Source organism: Microtus oregoni, unplaced genomic scaffold (genome assembly GCF_018167655.1).
Source record: "Microtus oregoni isolate MIOR12 unplaced genomic scaffold, Mior012 000008F_ref0000371, whole genome shotgun sequence".
Lineage (NCBI taxonomy): Eukaryota > Metazoa > Chordata > Mammalia > Rodentia > Cricetidae > Microtus > Microtus oregoni.
Genome location: NW_024543067.1, coordinates 57,679,158 through 57,698,556, shown reverse-complemented (window position 1 = coordinate 57,698,556; position 19,399 = coordinate 57,679,158). Strand labels below are relative to the sequence as shown.

Genomic DNA, 19,399 nt, shown 5'->3' with positions numbered 1-19,399 from the left:
TTACATCTCCTGCTGCAAAATGCCCCTGGCCGTTACTTTGGTGTCATGGTGACCCAACAGCTGGCAGAAACAGCTGTAAAGAGGGAGACTCTGCTTGGGCTCGTGGTTTCATAGGGTTTGGTCCGTAGGATTTGGTCCATGGCTGTTTGGCTTCCAGTACTTGCGCAGAATATGACGGTGGTAGCAGTGTGCTGGGAAAGAACATTTCACCTCAGGGAACACAGTGAGCAAAGTGCAAAGGGTGCTGAGGACCCAGTACAATCTCCAAAGGCCCAGCCCCACTGCCCTACTGTCCCAAGTTAAGTCACACTTCCGGGGTGCCATAGCTTCCCAACATAGCGGCAGTAGGTAGAGACTAAGTGTTCAAATCAAAGCCGGTTAAGGATATTTCACGTTCAAAGCACAGCACTAGGTCTGTGCACGTCTTGAACTGTCATAGCAAAAGGCTGCAGACTGACTGGGTGGCTCAACCACCAGAAACTCTGTTGTTTACTCTTGAGGTGTTGATAGCACCGTCTCGGGCCTCCCCCCCTCTCTGGTAGATGCTGCCTTTACCAGTGTTTTTCCTAATCCTTCTTCTCTAAGCATCTGTCTAAGCTTCTGCTTTTGCTGTGTTTATTTATTTAAAGGAACAAGGTCAAGGTCCTGCTGTGTTGCCTGGGTTGGCATTGAATCCCTGGGTTTAAGTGGCAGTCTTTCCCTAGCCTGCTGAAGGGTAGGGACTTTTCTTTCTAAGCACACTAGTCATACTGGATTCGGGCACACCTTGATGGCCATGTTTTAATTTACATTCCCTCGTTGAAAGCATCATCTCTAAAGCAGGTGTGGTATCGGGGGTTAGGGGTCCAGCCCCGCTTGTGGAATGGCTTAGTTAACAGTGTGCTCTGCTGAGACCGAGTCCTCCCTCAATCTCTCGAGGCCCCCTTAGCTCCGCAGTCTCTCAGCAGAGGACCTTTGCCTCCAAGTGGCCCGGCTGCTCAGAACTCTCTAGCACAGAAGCGACCTGGACTTGACAGATGTTTGTCACCTTCTAGCTCAAGACCCCGAGTTCCACAAGGAGTGCGACGAGTTCGGCTTCCAGTGTCAGAATGGGGTGTGCATCAGCCTGATTTGGAAGTGTGATGGGATGGACGATTGTGGCGATTACTCGGACGAAGCCAACTGTGGTAAGAAAACCAGGAGACCCGCCTGCCTCAGCCGGCCTTCCAGTTACAGGGAGACTGTAGGGCGGGGATGCTCAGACATCTCACCTAGAGCCTTGCCTTCCTCCTCTTCAGCAGCATAGGAGGGATGGATGAAGAGGGGATTATATCCCGGAGGTGCTGCGGGATGTTTAGCCTACTCCTCCCTTCCCCCATTGGGAGGGCCACATCACACATAAGGAGTGTAGTGGGTAAGCAATCACGGTGTCTTAGTTACTTTTTCTGTGGCAACATACACAACAGCAACACCTTCAGCAAGGAAAGTCTGTTTTGTTACATAATGTAAGTCCATCTATGTAGACCGCCACAACAAGGGAACCATGACAGCAGCAACCTGAGACAGCCGGTCATGCCATGTGCACCCTCAGGAAGCTGAGAGAAATGAATGCTGACGCTCAGTTCCCTTTCTCCTTTGCATCCCATCCATGGTTGCAGCCCCTGGGTTGTGCTACCCTGACTCAGGGTGAGTCTTTCCCTCTCTATTTATATTTTTGGAAGTGTCCTAATAGGCACAGCAGAGGTTTGCTTCCATGATGACCCTAAGTCCCCCTGTATGTCCTAATGAAGAGTAACCATTGTGATGGTAAATGCTGGGGCGTGGACCTCCCTGTGAAAGTTCCAGACCACACACCATCACCCTTGGGCTGTCATCATACTGAAGTTATGTCTTTGGGAAAGTGTCATGATTAAAACTCAGAGTGACTATCCTCAGGGTGCCAGTTCAGAAAACTAGGAGTTGGGAGCTAAGAAGATGGGCGCTGTTGAGTTTGCAGATGTTACTTGTCCCAGCTTGGATCCAGGAGAATGCCTTCTCTTCTCAGGGAGAGGAGTGCAGGTGTCCCTGGACTTGGCCCTTGGGGAGATACACAGAGGAGGAAGCTGCATTCACCTTGCGGGGAGATACATGGAGGGGAAGCCCTGGTTCACACTGGTCCAGGGGGATACAAGGAGGGGAAAGCGCTGCATTTGCACTGGGGAGATACAGATCACACTGGCGCAGGAGAGATACATGGAGGAAAAGAGCTGTGTTCACACTGGGGATCAATACAGGGAGGGGAAGCCCTGCGTTCACACTGGGGAGCTACACAGAGGGGAAGCGCCACATTCACACTGGGGAGATATAGTTCACACTGGTGCAGGGGAGATACACAGAAGGGAAGAGCTGCAGTCACACAGGGAAGATACATGGAGAGGAAGAGCTGTAGTCACACTGGGGATTGATACATGGAGGGGAAGTACTGCCTGAGTTCACACTGGGGCGATATAGTTCACACGGGTGCAGGGGAGATACACGGAGGGGAAGAGCTGCAGTCACACAGGGAAGATAGATGGAGAGGAAGAGCTGTAGTCACACTGGGGATTGATACATGGAGAGGAAGAGCTGTAGTCACACTGGGGATTGATACATGGAGGGGAAGTACTGCCTGAGTTCACACTGGGGCGATATAGTTCACACTGGTGCAGGGGAGATACACGGAGGGGAAGAGCTGCCTTCACACTAGGCAGCTACACGGAGGGGAAGCGCTGCCTGCGTTCACCCTGGTGCAGGGGACATGACTGACAGTGTGTGTGTTCTCTGCAGAAAACCCCACGGAAGCCCCAAACTGCTCCCGCTACTTTCAGTTTCACTGTGAGAATGGGCACTGCATCCCCAACAGGTGGAAATGTGACAGAGAGAATGACTGCGGGGATTGGTCTGATGAGAAGGATTGTGGAGGTGAGAGCCCAGGGAAGCAGGTCAGCTCTACTGGTCTGCAGAGAGCCTGGCTCAGTCTGTACTGTTTTGGCTTTTTGTGAGGGAGGAACCATGCTGAGTGTTTCCGGTCATCATCTCCTTCATTTACTTTCAGTTTTGTATGTTGCTTATAGAGGCCAGAGGCCAACCTCTGGTTTCACTTTCAGGTGCTTTCCACCTTGGTTTTTGAGACTGTCTCTTACTAGAGGGCCTGGGGCTCACCAGTTAAGCTAAGCTGGCTGGCCTAGGGACTTCCAAGACTCCCATTTTCTCCCAGCACTGGCATGAATTTCCGCTGTATGACCGATCTGTGTGATGGGTTTCCACTGTCTCCAAGGTTACCCACTCCCGACTCTGAAGGACTTAGTGCCTTGCTTCTCAGCTGAGTCTGCCCACCCCCACACCTTGTTCTATGGGACATCTTCAGAATGTCAGAGGCTCCATACCATGGGTACTTTAGTAAGTTCCCAGGTCCTAAGTATGTTTTGATATGTGTAAGGGTCCTGGTGTGGGACATGGGCTTTCTGCCTTCTCATCTTGGGTCATGGTGATGTTTCAGCTACAGCCATGCTAGGCTTCAGTGAGAATTCTCCAGCCACCGTGTGTCTCCCTGGTCCACCTATTTCCTCCATCCTCAGTCAGGAGCCCTTGTGGGGGCTCACTCATGTGACAATGGCTCTGTTCCAGTGTATTAACTCTCCTAAGTGGGGGAGAGACTGCCACTTCTTTGGAAACCCCCTATAGATGATGATTAAGTAGGCTGATGTTCAGGGCTGTGTCTGCCACCGGTCTCCTTTGGCTGATGCAACAGGGACATCAGCATCCATTTGGAACACGTTTTTCATTTGAAACCAAGCAGCTACTCACACTTGGGATCTCCTCATTTGCTTTTCTGCAGAGTCTCATGTTCTCCCCTCCCCCACCGCTGGACCCTCCACGTGTCTGCCCAATTACTTCCGCTGCACCAGCGGAGCCTGTGTGATGGACACCTGGGTATGTGACGGCTACCGGGACTGTGCTGATGGCTCAGACGAGGAAGGCTGCCCCTCTCTAGGTGAGTCCCAGCCAGGCTTTGCACAGTGGCATTCGGGGGGCACTGTACCCCGAGATCATCCTAGCCTTTAAACTGCCCTGCGTGGTTCCTGCCTTCTACCCCTGTCTCCCTCTCAGTGAGGAGTTATAGCTGGGATAGTGACGAGGTTTGTGTGTGTACCAACTCAGGAGAGAGGACCCAGTTTTTCTGCTTGCCAACTGCCAGGTGGTCCCTCTAAAGGAAGGGCGATCACTGCCATCTAGTGGCTGAACACAGAAAAAACTGAAGGTCTTGCAGCCACTGTGATGCAGGAGGCCAGGGTCTTTTGAGACTTCCGTCCTACCAGCAGAACAGGGTTGAGATAGCATTGCCATCCCTGAATGAGAGGCAGTTCCAAGTTTGCTTTTAAGAGGAGCGCTGACCTTGTTTGTCATCCTTTATACAGCCCATTCCAGAGCCCACTCTTAGGTCTACAGTGAGATCATCTTCCTATGTGTGGATCCCACCGCTTTCCTATTTAAAAGTCGCCAGTGGCTTCTTGCCTGGAAAATCAGAGCAGTCTTTAGGGCAATCATTAAATAAATATCCTAACAATTGGGGCCCTCATTTTAACTGGTGGATTGCTTATTCATTTTTTTTTAATTTTTTGGTTCTTAAAAGTCATTAGTGTATATTCATTATATAAAACAGTAGATTTTATTTATGACATTTTTATTCATTTATACCATGTGTTTTGCTAACAGTCATTCACATTTCCCTCCCAACTTGTCACCTTCCCCCCTCCCTGTAGTCTTATAGAAGATCAATTATTTTTTTATATCCCCTAAATGTGCATCTGTGTGTGTGTATGGTATGTATACGCCTGTTTGTATGCTCATGCATGTTCACATGTGGAGATGTGGAGGTCAGAGGACAACCACAGCATTGGTCCTTGCCTTCCACTTCGTTCCAGGGTCCTTTGCTGTGTGTTGTGCGTGTGCCAGTTAGCTGGCCCCCAAGCTTCTGGGAACTCCCTATCTTCATCTCATCCTAGGGACACTGGGATTACAGGTCCTCAAGCCTGTGAGACAAACACTTTACCCACTGAGCTGTCTTCCCAGCCCAGGAGACCAATTAACACTCCATCCTTCCCCTTCCTCTTTCCCTTTCCCCTCTTTTTCCTTTTCTTCCCTTATTCTCCCCATCCCTTTCCTCTTCTCCATTCCCCTTCCCTTCCTGTTGCCTTTTCCCTCCTTCCCGGTTTTCCCCTTTTACTCTTTTTCCAGTCCCTCTCCCTTCCCCCTGCTTCTGCCCCTCTAAGTTCTTTTTGGAGAGCAGTTCTCAGGATACCCCAGGCTAGCCCCAGAGCTGTTGGAGCTGGGCCTGCAGGGGCTTTGTCGTCTGTGTCAGCCTTGGCTAAGTGAGAGCGGCAGGAGCATCTCTCAGCGTGTTTGCTTCCTGCTGGGCTACTGTGGTTTGCACCAGTTGCCCCTGATGCTCCTGCACAGTGGTCTTTGTGAAGCTCTCCACAATTAGCTGTCCCAGCTTCTCTCCTTTCTCTTCTTCACTCTCATGGCTGATATAGCATATAGTCTAGGAAGTTTCTGGAAGGGAATCTGTAGGAAATGTGTCTGGGGACTGACTTATTTGAAACGGTTTATGTCCCATCTTCAGGTCTGATTGACATCTGTGCTGAATTTAGAACACTAGCTTGTCGGTCACTTTTCTTTAGAAGTGGAAAGTATCTGCTCTTGTCCTTTGAGTAGCTCTTAGGAAAGCCATGGGCAGCTTGAGCTCCTAAGCTGTGTGTTTTATTTTAAGCTTTATTTTAAGTTTTTTATTTATTTTATTTTATTTTAAGTTTTCTGCAAGCTCATCAGTTTTATTTTAAGTTTTCTGCAAGCTCATCAGATCTTGTCCTTGGCTCCTGTGGGAATCCATGTGATATAGTTTGAGGGAATTGTCTCAAAACGTTTAGTGAATGGTGCCCACCTCCATCTCCTTGTGATCTTGTCTGTCATGTCTATTGACCGGATCCTCCTTATGCTCTTTGTGTTCGTTTCAAACAGAGCCTTCCTATGTAGCCCTGCAATTAGCTATGTAGACCAGACTGGCCTTACACTTGTGGTAATCCTCCTGCCTCTGCCTCCTGAGTAGCTGGGATTTCAGACATGAGTCACGACATCTGGATCCCTTATTCTTGCTTTAAAAAAAAAATCCCTTTTAGATTTAGAGATTTGCCGTTTTCTTCTCATTTTCTGGGATATTCGCTTTGCTTTGCCAACTCTTCCTTGGAGTTTCTTCATTTCTGTTATATTAGTTTCAATTTTTTTTTTTTACTGTCTTTTTTCTTTTAGTACCATGCTGCTCTCATATAGTCTCCATGAGCACACTAGGGACATTTGGCTTTGAGATTTGCTTGTTTGGGTATGCTTGGTGCTGGGGTGTGTATGTCCAGGTTGTGTGTGTACAAGCGTGTGCCTATGGCGCGTATGCAGAGGCCACGGCAGGACATTAGCATTGGGTATCTTTCTCTGTTACTTTTCAGCTTAGGGTTTTGAAACAGCCCCTCACTGAATCTGTGTGGTTCTGGTTACAAGGGGGCTGGGTTTTCAAACTCAAGTCCTCACGTTTGCAGGGCAGTGGTTCTTAGCTACTAAGACATCTCCCCAGCTTCCTGATATTTGCTTCTTAAAAAGTCTCTATTTCCTCCAAGCAACCTTTCTTGGAGCTGTGTGTGTGTGTGTGTGTGTGTGTGTGTGTGTGTGTGCATGTTATATATATTTTTTTGTTTTCCTTTGAGGCTAAGGGTTTTTCTTAGATAATTCTTTATTGGTACTTAGTTCCATGATGGGAACTAAATTGCTGCTGAGTGATTCTGAGTACATGGGTGGACGTGCCAGCTTCATGCTTTGTTGCTACCCTGTTTGCTAGGAAACCCCAGGCCTTGGTAATTTCATTGTTTATCTCTGAAGCTGGTCATTGTCCTTGGAGATAATTCTAGGCCCTCTGCCTAAACTACCAGGGCCTCATGTCAGGAAGTTACCTGACTTCTCATTGGCTGATCATAAGTTCGGTGCCTCTATTATCATTGGCATCTTCTTGCTCAGTTAGGATGCTTCAACAGCCCCTTTGTTTTGATTCTTTGCAAATCAAAATCAGCCAGGCTTCTGCCCCTGCTTTTAAACAGGGCAGTTGTCTCCTGGGCTGGAGCCAGAAGGGAAGAGTAGTGATGAGGCTGCTTTTGGAACTTCTTCTAGTCCTATTGCCCGACCCTTCCCTGGTCTTCTCTCTCAAGTGAGAGAGACGATTTCTGAACCTTCGGGGATCCTGTGATACTGGGCTGGCTGGCTCTGAGCTTTCTCTTCCAATAGCTTAGGATAGGATGCAGCCTTCTCTGACTCCCCTAGTCACTTTCCTGGTTGATCTGCTTTCCTTTCTTCTTATCCACAGCCATGTCTTTACAGAGGATCTCTCAAGTGAGTCTGTGATGGGGCCCTGAGAGGAACAACATAAGACATAATGTCCTACCTGCTTTTTCTGTCCAGCTGGCAGGTGCCTGGACCTCATACCCCTCCCCCTTACAGTTCCTGCAGACCTGCACTCCCCTAGCACATTTAATAGTTGAATGGTTGCTCTTCCTGACAAGCTCTCTCCATACTGAAAAGTAACATGTAAAAACATTGCTTTTCTAGCAAACACAACTGCTGCCTCCACTCCCACCCAGCGTGGACGATGTGACAGGTTTGAGTTCGAGTGTCACCAACCAAAGAAATGTATCCCCAACTGGAAGCGCTGTGACGGCCACCAGGATTGCCAGGATGGCCAGGATGAAGCCAACTGCCGTGAGTATCTTCTCAAGGTCACTTTGCAGAGCTCTGAGTCCCGTTCTCTGCTTCCATCTTTGGGCAGTTGGCTCCTCTGTGTTTCTGTGTAGTCATGTTTACAGTATTCTCTGAGGACACAGCTGAGGGGACAAGTGTCACGGTCTGTGATAGTGATGCTGGATTTGATAAATACTAGGAGCATTCCAGTGGAAAGATTTCTGAATGGAAGAAAAATCTATACAACAAGTGTTTTTGCTAAACATGTTTAATTCCTAAAAGCACCTGTTGGTGAAGCCGTGGGAGCATCACTCCAGCAAGCATCACTGAGGCATTCAGAATATGCTATTGGGCAGATCATCTGCAGTGCTGCCTTAAGAACCAGGGACTTTGCTCCTGGAGTAATTAATTGTACTTAGTGAGAAACAATAAGCCACACAGGAACCTGAGTGTCACAGGAGGTGACACCTGCATAACGGTCCCATTGCTTGCACCCCTGATGTACCCAGGGGAGTCCCTGGGAGTAGGTGATGGATGGACACACTGGCTGTTCCGCTGATGCTCAGGGGCCAGGAGATAAGGCAGGCAGCCTGGATGGGAGAAGACAGTGATGCTAAGGTCCCCCATCTAATCCTCGGCACCCAGCCAGCACCTTTAGTTGCTGTCCATACACGGAAACTACCTTTGACCTGAGAGGGGCAGCTAGAACGATGCCACGCTACATGCCATCAGCACGCCTATCTGGCAGGGGAGTGCTGCTCCTGCTTAAGGACTTGTCTTACGGGATCCCCTCCACTGGCCACGCACTTGCTGCAGACATTGATGTCCTGCCCTGTCACGTGTATAGTAGTACCAGGAAGGACATTGTTTCATTAGCTCTCATTTTGCACAGTGAGCATACAGCAGAGTATTGGAATCTCTTCCATGTCTCCAGCAAGCCTTCAGCTCAAAACACTAGCAGGAACCTCCACTCCTCCTCATCCCTCCTATTCTGCACGTTCTCTCTCTTCCTTTCTCTCTTTAAGATTCTTACGGAAGGGAATACTGAGCCCCAAAGGGAACCCTAGCAAATGTTGCCCTTTCCTGAGAAACTGGGTCAAAGGCAGTGTCTGTTATCAGTTAATCCCTCTAATTCAACCCTTATGATGTGGGTGTAACCTAGAAGGATCAAGTTGCTTCTACTTTTTATTTGTGAGGGTTTTTTTTAAAAAAAAAATATATTTTCTGTCCATTTTAAATGTCCTCAGCACCTTGGACAAAAACATGAAGGCATGCATGTCACCCCTGCAGGTGACATGAAGCCAGTGAAGTAGCCGAGTTCCTGATGACGTCATTAAGACTCGGGAAGTTAGCACTGGATTTGGTGCCCTTAGAAACGTGCTTGCCTTGCAGGCACGATGCCCCAAGTTCAATCCCCAGAGCCCACAGGGGAATGAAAGGTGAAGGAACCTCTGCTCCTACCCCTGGCCGTGGGGAGCCAGAGACAGGAAGATCGCTGGGGCTCACTGACCAGCCTGCTTAGCCCAGTTCGCCATCTCTAGGCCTGTGAAAGTTCCTATCTCAAAGGAGGTAGATGGCATTCATGAGGATGATATTTAAGTTTGTCCTTCGACCTTTGTACTAACACCCGTACATGTGCACACATGTGCATCCACACACACGTTAAAAGGAAGGTAGATTAACATTTTATGGTGAGTTTTAATATGTTATTCACTATTCACAAGTCCTACACTTATGTTCCTTCGGTCTCCAAATCTTGTAATTTTTGGTATTGTCTTCCTTTTAGTAAAAGGAAGATTAATCTTCAAGGAGGACACCCTGACCCCTCACCCCCTTCACCCCCCCCCCCCAGTTAGTAGCACTGGGACACTTTATTCAGATAGAAAGCGGTCGCCTTGCTGAGATGCCACATTGAATGTTCTTATCAGAGGAGACTACACCAAGCCCAATGCAGAGAAAAGGTTAAATATAGGTTAGTGTAAAAGCCTACACTTGTGTAGAAAGAATGAAGGAGGTCGTCCCCCAGGGCCTTCTGTTAGCAGGACAGGTTTACCTCACACTCGCCGAAACCACAGTGGGAACATCTTAGCCAAGCGCGAGCCACCGCATCACATCGGGCGAATGTTAGAAATAATTAGCGGGAAAGAAAAGAAATAGTGCCTTCCACCTGGGCGATTGATTGGAAGTCGCTAATTGGCACCTCTTAAATCACGGTTTCCAACCCATTTCAAATCTAGCTCACCCATGGGGGTGTTGCTTAGTTAAAGGTCTTAAAATCAAGATGTGCTATTACCCATCATTCCCTTTGATCCATTATTGCGATCGCCTTATCAGGCAGAAAATGTATTTCCAGCACCCCACATTCTGTGCTTAGTGCCCCTCAGTCACGTGTTTGTTAATCAGTTTAAATATTAGTGGCAGTCTTACTAGTATTAGGACCTATGTTTTCTTGTCCCCAAAGCGTTAAGATGTGTTTCACAAAGCTGCCTCGGATCCCCAGTTGCCCTCCTTGTTGCTGCTATTGTTGCTTTGAGTTATTGCCAAGTGGGAGATTTCTGTGGTACAATTCATGGACATTTCAAGACAACCCCCTTCAGAACAGCTTGACACCTTCCTGTGTTCAGTGGTGTCACCTGCCCTGCTATTCGGCACCCCCCCCCCCACACACACACTTAACACTTGAAATGTCCCATCCTGTCTTCTACACTCCACAGAGTGATGTACATGTTTGAGTTCCTCTTCATGGGGGATGCACTGTGCAGGCAAATTCTCTGCAGTCATGTTGCATGTCTCTGTCATAGAGAGCAGTGCCTGTATCATGGGATGCTCAGTGCATGCATGCATGGGGTCTGTCTGGCCTGTGTGACAAGAGCAACAATGGTATTCAAACCTCTTTTTAATACACTTTCATATGCCACATAGTCCCTGCTCTTCCGCTCCCCAAGACACATCAATTTCTGCTCAGAATATAATAGCATCCATATTATCATGCTCCTCCTGAAGAAGGGGGATTCTAGTTATAAAAATCTGCATGAGGGTTGCAGGAGAGATGGCCTCATAAGTAGAACACTTGCCATGCAAGTGTGAGGACCAGAATTCGGATCCCCCGCATCCACATAAAAGCTGGGCAAGCATGGAGACCTCATATGTATTTCAGTATTTGGAAAGTAGAGACAGGCGTCTGGAAGCAAGCTGGTTATATAGACTGACCTGATCAATGAACCCTGGGTTTAACTGAGAGATCCTGCCTTAATAAATAACATGAAGAATGATCAAAGAAGACATCCAAGGCCAACCTAGGGCCTCTGCACACATGCACACACACAGGCACAGCACAAACACATACAAACATGCATACACAGCACACATACATACATAACAAAATTTCTTCATAAATGGTTTTGGCCATTCCCTTTCCCTTGTGTGCCCATGGATTCTGTATACATGTATTTAATGAGCCATAGGCTGCAAGTATCAAAACTGCACTTGAACTCAACATGTAGAGACTTTTCACTTTTATTATTTCCTAAACAAAACAGTGTTATATGTGTTTACTTAGAGATTATGCCCTGTTGGGGAATATAAGTCATCTAGAAATAATTGCAGAGGTACAATGTTTATTTATCTTCACTATTTTACATCACTGTTTTGTGTGACAGAGCTTGGTATCCACAGGGAAACTGGAACCTGGCAGAGAGATACAGGAACTAGCCTCTCCCCTTTCCCTATTAGCTCATTTTCCCTAACAAATCTGCTGCTCTATCCTAGACACCTTTGCAAAGAGGCCTCAGATCTTCCCCCAAGAAATGCCAGTGCTTAAACACGGTTGTTGCAACAACTCTTCAACCCCTCCTGCTCCTTCCTTATTCCCTGGCCAAATCCATATGTTTTTCCATCTGGAAACATCTCCTGGAATTCTTTACGCCTTCCTTTTGAACACCTTGACTGCTCCTAAAAACACAACCCATTTTTTTTTTCTGGATCTCATAACTTTGCTGTTAGTCCAAGTGATGCTCTAGGTGGAAGACAGGATTGAAGCAGTGTCAGGGTCCCACATTGGGGTGACATCCATTGGGGTCCAGCCTTGATGGGTTTGTACATTCCAGGATAGGGGTGTGTGGATTAGAGATGTTAGGTAGAGAGAACAGGGCTATGGCCCTTTTTAATTTGGGATTAGGTGGGTAGGCATGAGTTTATACAAGGAGGACCCAACTCCAGATACTCTTGGGCGGGAGATTTGGGTTCTGTAGTTCCCCTCTTCCCTCTTTAGGGTCTTTTTCAATGACATTGTCACCAGCCCATTTTTGACCCCTCCTCTAAAATGGAGATCATGTACCTTTGGCTAATAACCCTCTCTGAATTGAGTCACATAACTCTTAGCTTATCCCTCCATTCTCTTATGAGAATACTTCAGACACTCATGCGGTTAAGAGTGCCACATGAGCATGCTTGCCTCTTCACATTATTCCTATTCATCCAATTATTTCTATTGCCCAACCTGGAAAATATAGCTTTTTCCTAGATTGCAAACCAGTAAATCCTAGGAACATAACAATAGTCGGTGCAGGGGAATAGCTATGATTTATCAGTGCTGGTCAAGGACAGAACCCCTTGCAGGTACTTGAGGTCTTTAGATCCTCACACCTAGGTAGCTGTGGGATTATCACCCAGCCTTCCAGAGTGATCTTGAACTTTGGGAGTGCATGAGATCACACTGAATAAGGCTTTCAACCTTTGTCTGGGCTGGGGATGGAGTTCAGTTGGTAGAGTACTTGTCTACTTGGCTGGTATGTTAGTTATGGCCTCTACTGATGTGATAAATACCGAGACTAAAGCAGCTTGGGAAGGGAAGGGTTTATTTCAGCATACAATTCCACATCACCATCCATCATCAGAGGGAGTCAGGGCAGGAACTCGAGCAGGGAGGAGCCTGGTAGCAGGAAGGAACCTAGTAGCAGGAAATGAAACAGAAGCCACGGGGGAATGCTGCTTACTAACTCGCTTAGCCTGCTTTCTTACAGTGCCTGGGACACAAGGCCAGGGGTGGCACTGCTTATGGTGAGCTGGCCCCTCCCACATCAGTCATCAATAAAATGCAGCACAAACTTTCCCACAGGCCAATCTGATGACAACATTTTCTCAATTAAGGTCTTTCTTCCAAAATGATTCTAGCTTCTGTAAAGTAGCCATAAAACACGTGTCAGCACATCTTGCATGCACAAAGCCATTGGTTTGATCCCCAACAGTGCACAAACCGGGGCACAGTTATACAGGTCTGTAGTCTTAGCACTTAGGAGATGGAGACAGGAGGATCAGAAATCCAAAGTCATCCTCAGTTAGAGGCAAGGCTGTAGTAGTTGAAACTCTGTCCACATTGTACGTGGCTAGCATCATTCCACTTCCTTCCAGAGAATTTAGGTTTAAAGAAACCAGCCGACTTGTCTTAAATGTGGCGAGCCTGGGCGCAGCCGCACCCCACCGCATATCCTTTCTGTTTCAGCCACCCACAGCACCTTGACCTGTATGAGTAGGGAGTTCAAGTGTGATGATGGAGAGGCCTGCATTGTGCTCTCTGAGCGCTGCGATGGCTTCCTGGACTGCTCAGATGAGAGCGACGAGAAGGGCTGCAGTGGTAAGTGACAGCCACACCTCCGGTTACCCTGGGGGCCTCTAGCTAGGACCTTAGGGACTTTGTCTCCCCTTAAAAACATGCTCAACCTGGGAGTGCCACCTGAGGAGGTATGGTCCAAGTTTGATGCACCGTGCAGCCAGCTCTTCCCCAGCAGTGAAAGGCCTCCCTGAAAGTCCCCATGATCTGTCCTCTTGCTGATGTTCCTGCCATTGCACTCACAGAGCCTGGTGCCGCAGGCGGGGTTAGCTCAGTCCTGCTGTCTAGAGTTCATGCCATCCTTCGGCTTGCTGCATCTCCTACCGAGAATCAGTTTTAAACACATCAGGCATGGGGGAGATAAAATGCATAAGTAAATATCTTGGGAAATTTAGGAAAGCTTAGGAAAGGTAATATGGGGTTGCAGTCATATTTCCTGGGATATCTTTTCATATAATGATTGCATCCTCTTAACAATTTAGACCGTGGTGGTTCTACCTCAGAGGAGTTCTTTGAAATTCAAGGATTCATAAGATAGAACTTTGATTCCTCACTCTCTGTACCTCTGTAGATGAGTTAACTGTATACAAAGTACAGAATCTCCAGTGGACAGCTGACTTCTCCGGGGATGTGACTTTGACCTGGATGCGACCCAAAAAAATGCCCTCGGCTTCTTGCGTGTACAATGTCTACTACAGGTGGGTCCCGATTTAGCCACAGCCGCCTTCGGCTTGGGATGCCCTGTGCACTCTCCTGTGAGGTCATGGAGAGCTTCTCTTTGGCTGGCTCATGCAGCACTGTCACCCACGCTGCCTCTCTGTGACAGTGTCTTCCTTGTGTTGGTCAGGGTGGTTGGAGAGAGCATATGGAAGACCCTGGAAACTCACAGCAATAAAACAAGCACGGTACTCAAAGTCTTGAAGCCCGATACCACGTATCATGTTAAAGTCCAGGTTCACTGCCTCAGCAAGGTGCACAACACCAATGACTTTGTGACCCTGAGGACACCAGAGGGCTGTAAGTATTATAGCTGACACGTGTGTGTGTGTGTGTGTGTGTGTGTGTGTGTGCGCGCGTGCGATCCTGGAGGTTGAGCCCAGGGCCCGACATATATATCTGAACTCTATCCCTGAACTACACCCTGAGTCCATTTTTAAGTTTATCCCGAGACCCTCCCATCACACCAGGTTATAGTCTATACTATAGTGTATTTTTAAAGTTCGTATCGTTGGTGGGGGTAGGATACGCATATCCACGTGTGTATACACCTTGTATGCTTATGTGGAGACCGGAGGCCACGGCTGGATATCTGCCATGCTTTCCTTCTTAGTTTCTGAGATAGGGTCTCCCCCCCCCCCCCCCCGAGCATGGAGCTCACTGGGCGAGGCTGCCTGGCTACAGACACTTGCCACCACGTCCAGCCTTTACATGGGTGCTGGGGGGGGGGGGAGCAGATCTGAACTCAGGTCCTCAGGCCTGTGCAGGAAGCACTTTACCCAGTGAGCCGTTTTAAGGGTGCTGTGGTCTGAGGATATGCTATCCACACTTTACATGTGTAAGGAGTGTGCCTGGCCCTTGCCTGTGTGGAAGTGCTGACCTGAGGTGCTGAAGTTCATCGTCCTTGCCATGCCCCAGAATGTCTTACCCTTTAGTTCCAGGAGCTTTCTACTTTGGTTTTTGTTTGTTTGTTTGTTTTGTTTTGTATCTCTTGTCTAGTTTCTGCTTCTATTTTCCTTTTCTGGGTAGTTCCTGGTACCTAACCCTTCAGCTGCCCTTGCCACTTAAATATGAGGCATGTCGGTATTTTGTGGCTAAGTTTTAAAGAACTTACCAAGTGGCTAAGTTTTTAAAGCTTAAGTTGTAGGTGGGCTTCCCCCTGCCCCTCCCTTCAGAGCAGCTGGCACAGGGCTGCTTCTTCTAGTCATTTTCCCCACTGCCAGAGCATTTGAATGTGCCGTCACCAAACTCAGAAAGGAGTCTGCTTTAAGGTGATCACATAGCATAAAATACCAAACCAGAATAAGACAAATCAAACTGAAAAAGAAAGCCAATAAGTAAATAAGCACAAAAACACATATAGACACAGAGACACATACATTCACACACACAGAAATCCCATAAAATCCAAAATTGGAAACTGTACTGCCTGTGTAAAGACTGGTGGGGGAAAAGGAACAAAGCCCCGAGAAAGCATTATGGGACAAAGACCCTCCACAAGTGGCACAGCGTTCGTTTTGTGTTGCCATCTTTCCTGGGCATCGGGCCTGGCCTCCAGGCTGGTCTGTATACTCTGTTTGATGTATCACTTTGTCATTTGTGAGAGATTATCAGTTGGCGATGACTGATGGGTTAAGAATGGGGCCTGAGTAAGCTTCTCTCAGTGCTGGTGCAGACCCGTGAAGCCCTGTGCTCACTGCACGATCCCTGTGAGTCCGTTCATATGTGTGTCAGCCCTGCTGTGTTTAGAAGGCCTTGATGTCCACTATCTCCTCTGGCTCTCGCAATCTTTCTGCCACCTCTCCTGTGCCTCCTTTTTAATTAAGAGTGCTTTTCTCTATTTCTGTGGAGAATGTTAATCGCTATTCTAGCAGGGATCACCCTGAATATGTGGATTGCTTTAGGTAACAGACTGTGTTGATGATACGAGTTCTTCCTGTCCATTTTCTGGTGTTCTTGTCAACCTCTCTCACCTGTGTTTTAAATTTTTCATTGTAGAAATCAATTATCTTCTTGGTTAAATTATTTTTAGCATATTTGAGGATAATTTTAAGCAGGATTTCTTTTAAACGACTTGGTTTACTGGGGTATAGGTTTATTTTATTTATCTGTTGATTCTTATTCCATTTAATTTTTTACTGAATTCGTATCTCAGTCCCAACTGCCTCTTGGAGTCTTTTTTTTTTAATGCATACGATCAAATGATTTGAATGCAGGGAGAACTTGACTTCTGACTTGACCATTTTCTAGTGCCAGACGCTCCTCAGAACCTCCAGCTGTCACTCAACAATGAAGAGGAAGGTGTGATCATTGGGCATTGGGCTCCTCCCATCCATACCCATGGCCTCATCCGTGAGTACATTGTAAGTACTGTCCAGACATTGGGTGTCAGAGAGCTAGAGTTTCTGGGCGCTCTGTGTCCCCAGGAGGTGATTTGGTGTTGTGGATAATGGTCCATCTGTTAGGACGCTGCACATCAATCCAACTTCCTTTTTCTGTCGCTGCGATAAAATATTCCAACAAAGGCAACAAAGGGACACAGGTTTGCTTGCGGTCCAAGGGTGCAGTCCACAATGGCAGGGAATGCAGGCCATAAGAGCTGACATGGCTGGTCCTATTGCATGCAAAGTCAGGCGGCAGCAAAGGGTGCCTGTGTTCAGCACCCATTTATACAGCATGCAGCCCAGGGAAATGGTGTGCTATCTACACCCCAGTTAACCTAATCAGATCATCACACACAGGGAAACCCACAGCCTCATCTCCCAGCGGACTCTAGATCCCCTCAAGATGACAGTTAACGCTAGCCATCCCAGCGCCCCATCTTTCCCCACGTGCATCTTTGCAAGGCGTTAAATGGGCCGACCTCTGGTTACTCTCTACTCAGCTGAGCTTCTCTTTGCAGGTGGAATACAGCAGGAGTGGTTCCAAGATGTGGGCTTCCCAGAGAGCCGCTAGCAACTCTACAGAAATAAAGAACTTACTGCTCAATGCCCTCTATACCATCAGAGTGAGTGTCTACATCCTCTCCAGCTACTGGCTGGTCTTAGAATGCAGAGAGCTGGCTCCTGCTTGTCATCCTTGTGCTTATGTTTAAGGAATGAGTATTAGTGTTCTTCGAAACATCCAGTGCCTTGTCTTAAAGAGGAAGTTCAGCTTCCGCCCCAGATCACCAATAACTCGCAGTGGTGCAGATCTCCCTGCTTCTAACGGGACACTCTGGTGCTTCTGGGGTCTGTCCTTCTGTGCTCACCTCTGTTCTACTTGTCATTAGCTGCAGGAGCTACAGTGCTAAGTGGCATTTATAAACCAATTTCATGAGGCTCTTATGAAATGCAGTATTAATATATTTGCCAGAAAGGAGATAGTGTTGTGCAGAGGGTGTTTATTAAAGCCATTAAGACACATCTTCTGAAGATTCCCTTATACTTACAATTTTAATAATTTCTCTATGATTCCTTTTACATATGTGTATATATATTATGTATGTATATGTGTGTATGTGTATATTCATTGTATATATGTGTCATTATATACAGATATAGAGCTTAGACACACACACACCTGCCCTTTAGAAGAATATGGGTATCAATAGGATCAATAGAAATTTTATATTCTTAGGACTGTTGCAATTTTTTTTTTTTGTTCTCTTATTGCATTTGCTGGGGTCTCTGAATGTCCTGGGTCACTCTGTTGATACATTTCTTTTTGCCTTCACTGCTGAAGCCTTACCATTCTTACTGTGTGGTATGTTACTTTTATTTCCTATTAACTCACACTCTGATTGGAAAAGGTGGCAGCAGTGACAAGTCGTGGGATAGGAAACTGGAGTGATTCTAAATCCATCACCACCACAAAAGGCAAAGGTGAGTGACTTGGGCGCTTGCTGGTTTAGAGATGATGGAAGCTCTTTGGAGCGGAGAAGCATAGGTAAGAAAGCTTCTCCGAGCCTCCCCTGCCCCAGCACAGGCACACTTTGGCATCACAAAGACACTGAGTCTTTTTGGGCAGCCACTAAGTATATTCTTCTTCCAAGCATTGATTTCCAACGGTCATTATGCCAGTCCCATTGTGAGCTTGTGCAGCTTCTGAAATAGAAGGAGTCTCTTTACACTAAAGCTGGGCGTGGTTTGCACGCACATTCTTAAGGCACCTCACTGATGTCTGTGCACCTCTCCCTTGGTTACACTGACAAGCATGTCAGGGTTAGGGATGGTACATAGCACCAGAGCTGACCCTTGGTGCTTGTAATTCAGTGCTCTGCACACGTGAACTTATCTTACTGGTCCCTCATAATAGCTGCAAGACAAAGGAGGGGAAAGCGGTATGTTGTTTGTCCTAGAACAAATGACAAAGTTGGGACTCGAACCTCACACCCCTGACTCCAAAGCCTGTGCTCTTACCCATCCTGACGCACACCTCTCCTGGGCTCAGATCCTTGTACTGGGCTGCTCTGCCTATCAAGAGGCTGCTATACATCCTTCACGGGTGCCTCTTGGGGCTAAGATCTTTGCTGTTTGCTTTACTTTATCCTTGGTATCTAATGAGAACTAAAAGCTCAGATGGAGGGCAAGTAAATTGAAGTATCTGAATGAAGGATTCTGGTACCTACTGAACAGTGGATGGAAGCCCGTTGTCCTGAGTGGTTTCCTCTGCTCTGGTCCTGGAGACCTTCACCCCATGGCCCGACAGATATTAAAACCAATTGATCTCTGTCGCGTGGGATGTGATTGGGTGATTCTACTTTCATCTGAGCCTGTGAGAAGCTCTCGGTGATAAGAGATTCATTTCAGTTACTCTAAACTCAATTGTGGCAATCAGGGTAGGAGGCAGTCAGAGTTAATGCCGCCCACCAGTCAGTGGGCAGTCTGCTGGCGGGTGGTAAAGAGGTTGTGCTGAATTCACTCTCCTTGAGTCCTATTGTCTTGTTATTACTTTCTACAAAAATCTGGGCCAAAGTATACTGACCATTCAAATATAAAAAGGAGGAACTTTGGAAGGCCACCTTGTTCCCGAATTCAGCAGGTACAAGTCAAGTCTGCATTTGAAAATTACCCTGAGTTTTAGTTTCCTTCGTTCTCTTCCCCATGATTTTGCCAAGCCTCAGCTTTCCTCGCGTGGTTTGGTCAGGCTATGTGCAGAGGGTAGCTCATGGAGCATCTGTGACCTGGGGTCTTAGTGACTTTGGAAGAAAGATAAAGGACGAAGACAGCAGTGGTGGCAGCCAGATTCACTCGTGATGAAGGCGGCAGCTTGATGCCGGCTCCAGTGAGAAGGGCCACTGGGCATGGGGTGCTTCTTGTG

At 47.4% G+C, this 19,399-nt stretch overlaps 1 protein-coding gene across 1 annotated transcript in view; it reads left to right on the top strand.

Annotated features, from left to right (window-relative positions):
* The window catches only part of Sorl1 (sortilin related receptor 1), a 159,388-nt gene that overhangs the window by 119,668 nt on the left and 20,321 nt on the right, over positions 1 to 19,399 (top strand). The window contains exons 29-38 of the mRNA XM_041657853.1: positions 1,035 to 1,166; positions 2,785 to 2,919; positions 3,836 to 3,991; positions 7,645 to 7,794; positions 13,274 to 13,405; positions 13,953 to 14,079; positions 14,229 to 14,398; positions 16,349 to 16,461; positions 17,001 to 17,105; positions 17,889 to 17,961. Coding sequence (XP_041513787.1) covers positions 1,035 to 1,166; positions 2,785 to 2,919; positions 3,836 to 3,991; positions 7,645 to 7,794; positions 13,274 to 13,405; positions 13,953 to 14,079; positions 14,229 to 14,398; positions 16,349 to 16,461; positions 17,001 to 17,105; positions 17,889 to 17,961 — 1,293 coding nt within the window. The remainder of the gene's footprint in view (positions 1 to 1,034; positions 1,167 to 2,784; positions 2,920 to 3,835; positions 3,992 to 7,644; positions 7,795 to 13,273; positions 13,406 to 13,952; positions 14,080 to 14,228; positions 14,399 to 16,348; positions 16,462 to 17,000; positions 17,106 to 17,888; positions 17,962 to 19,399) is intronic.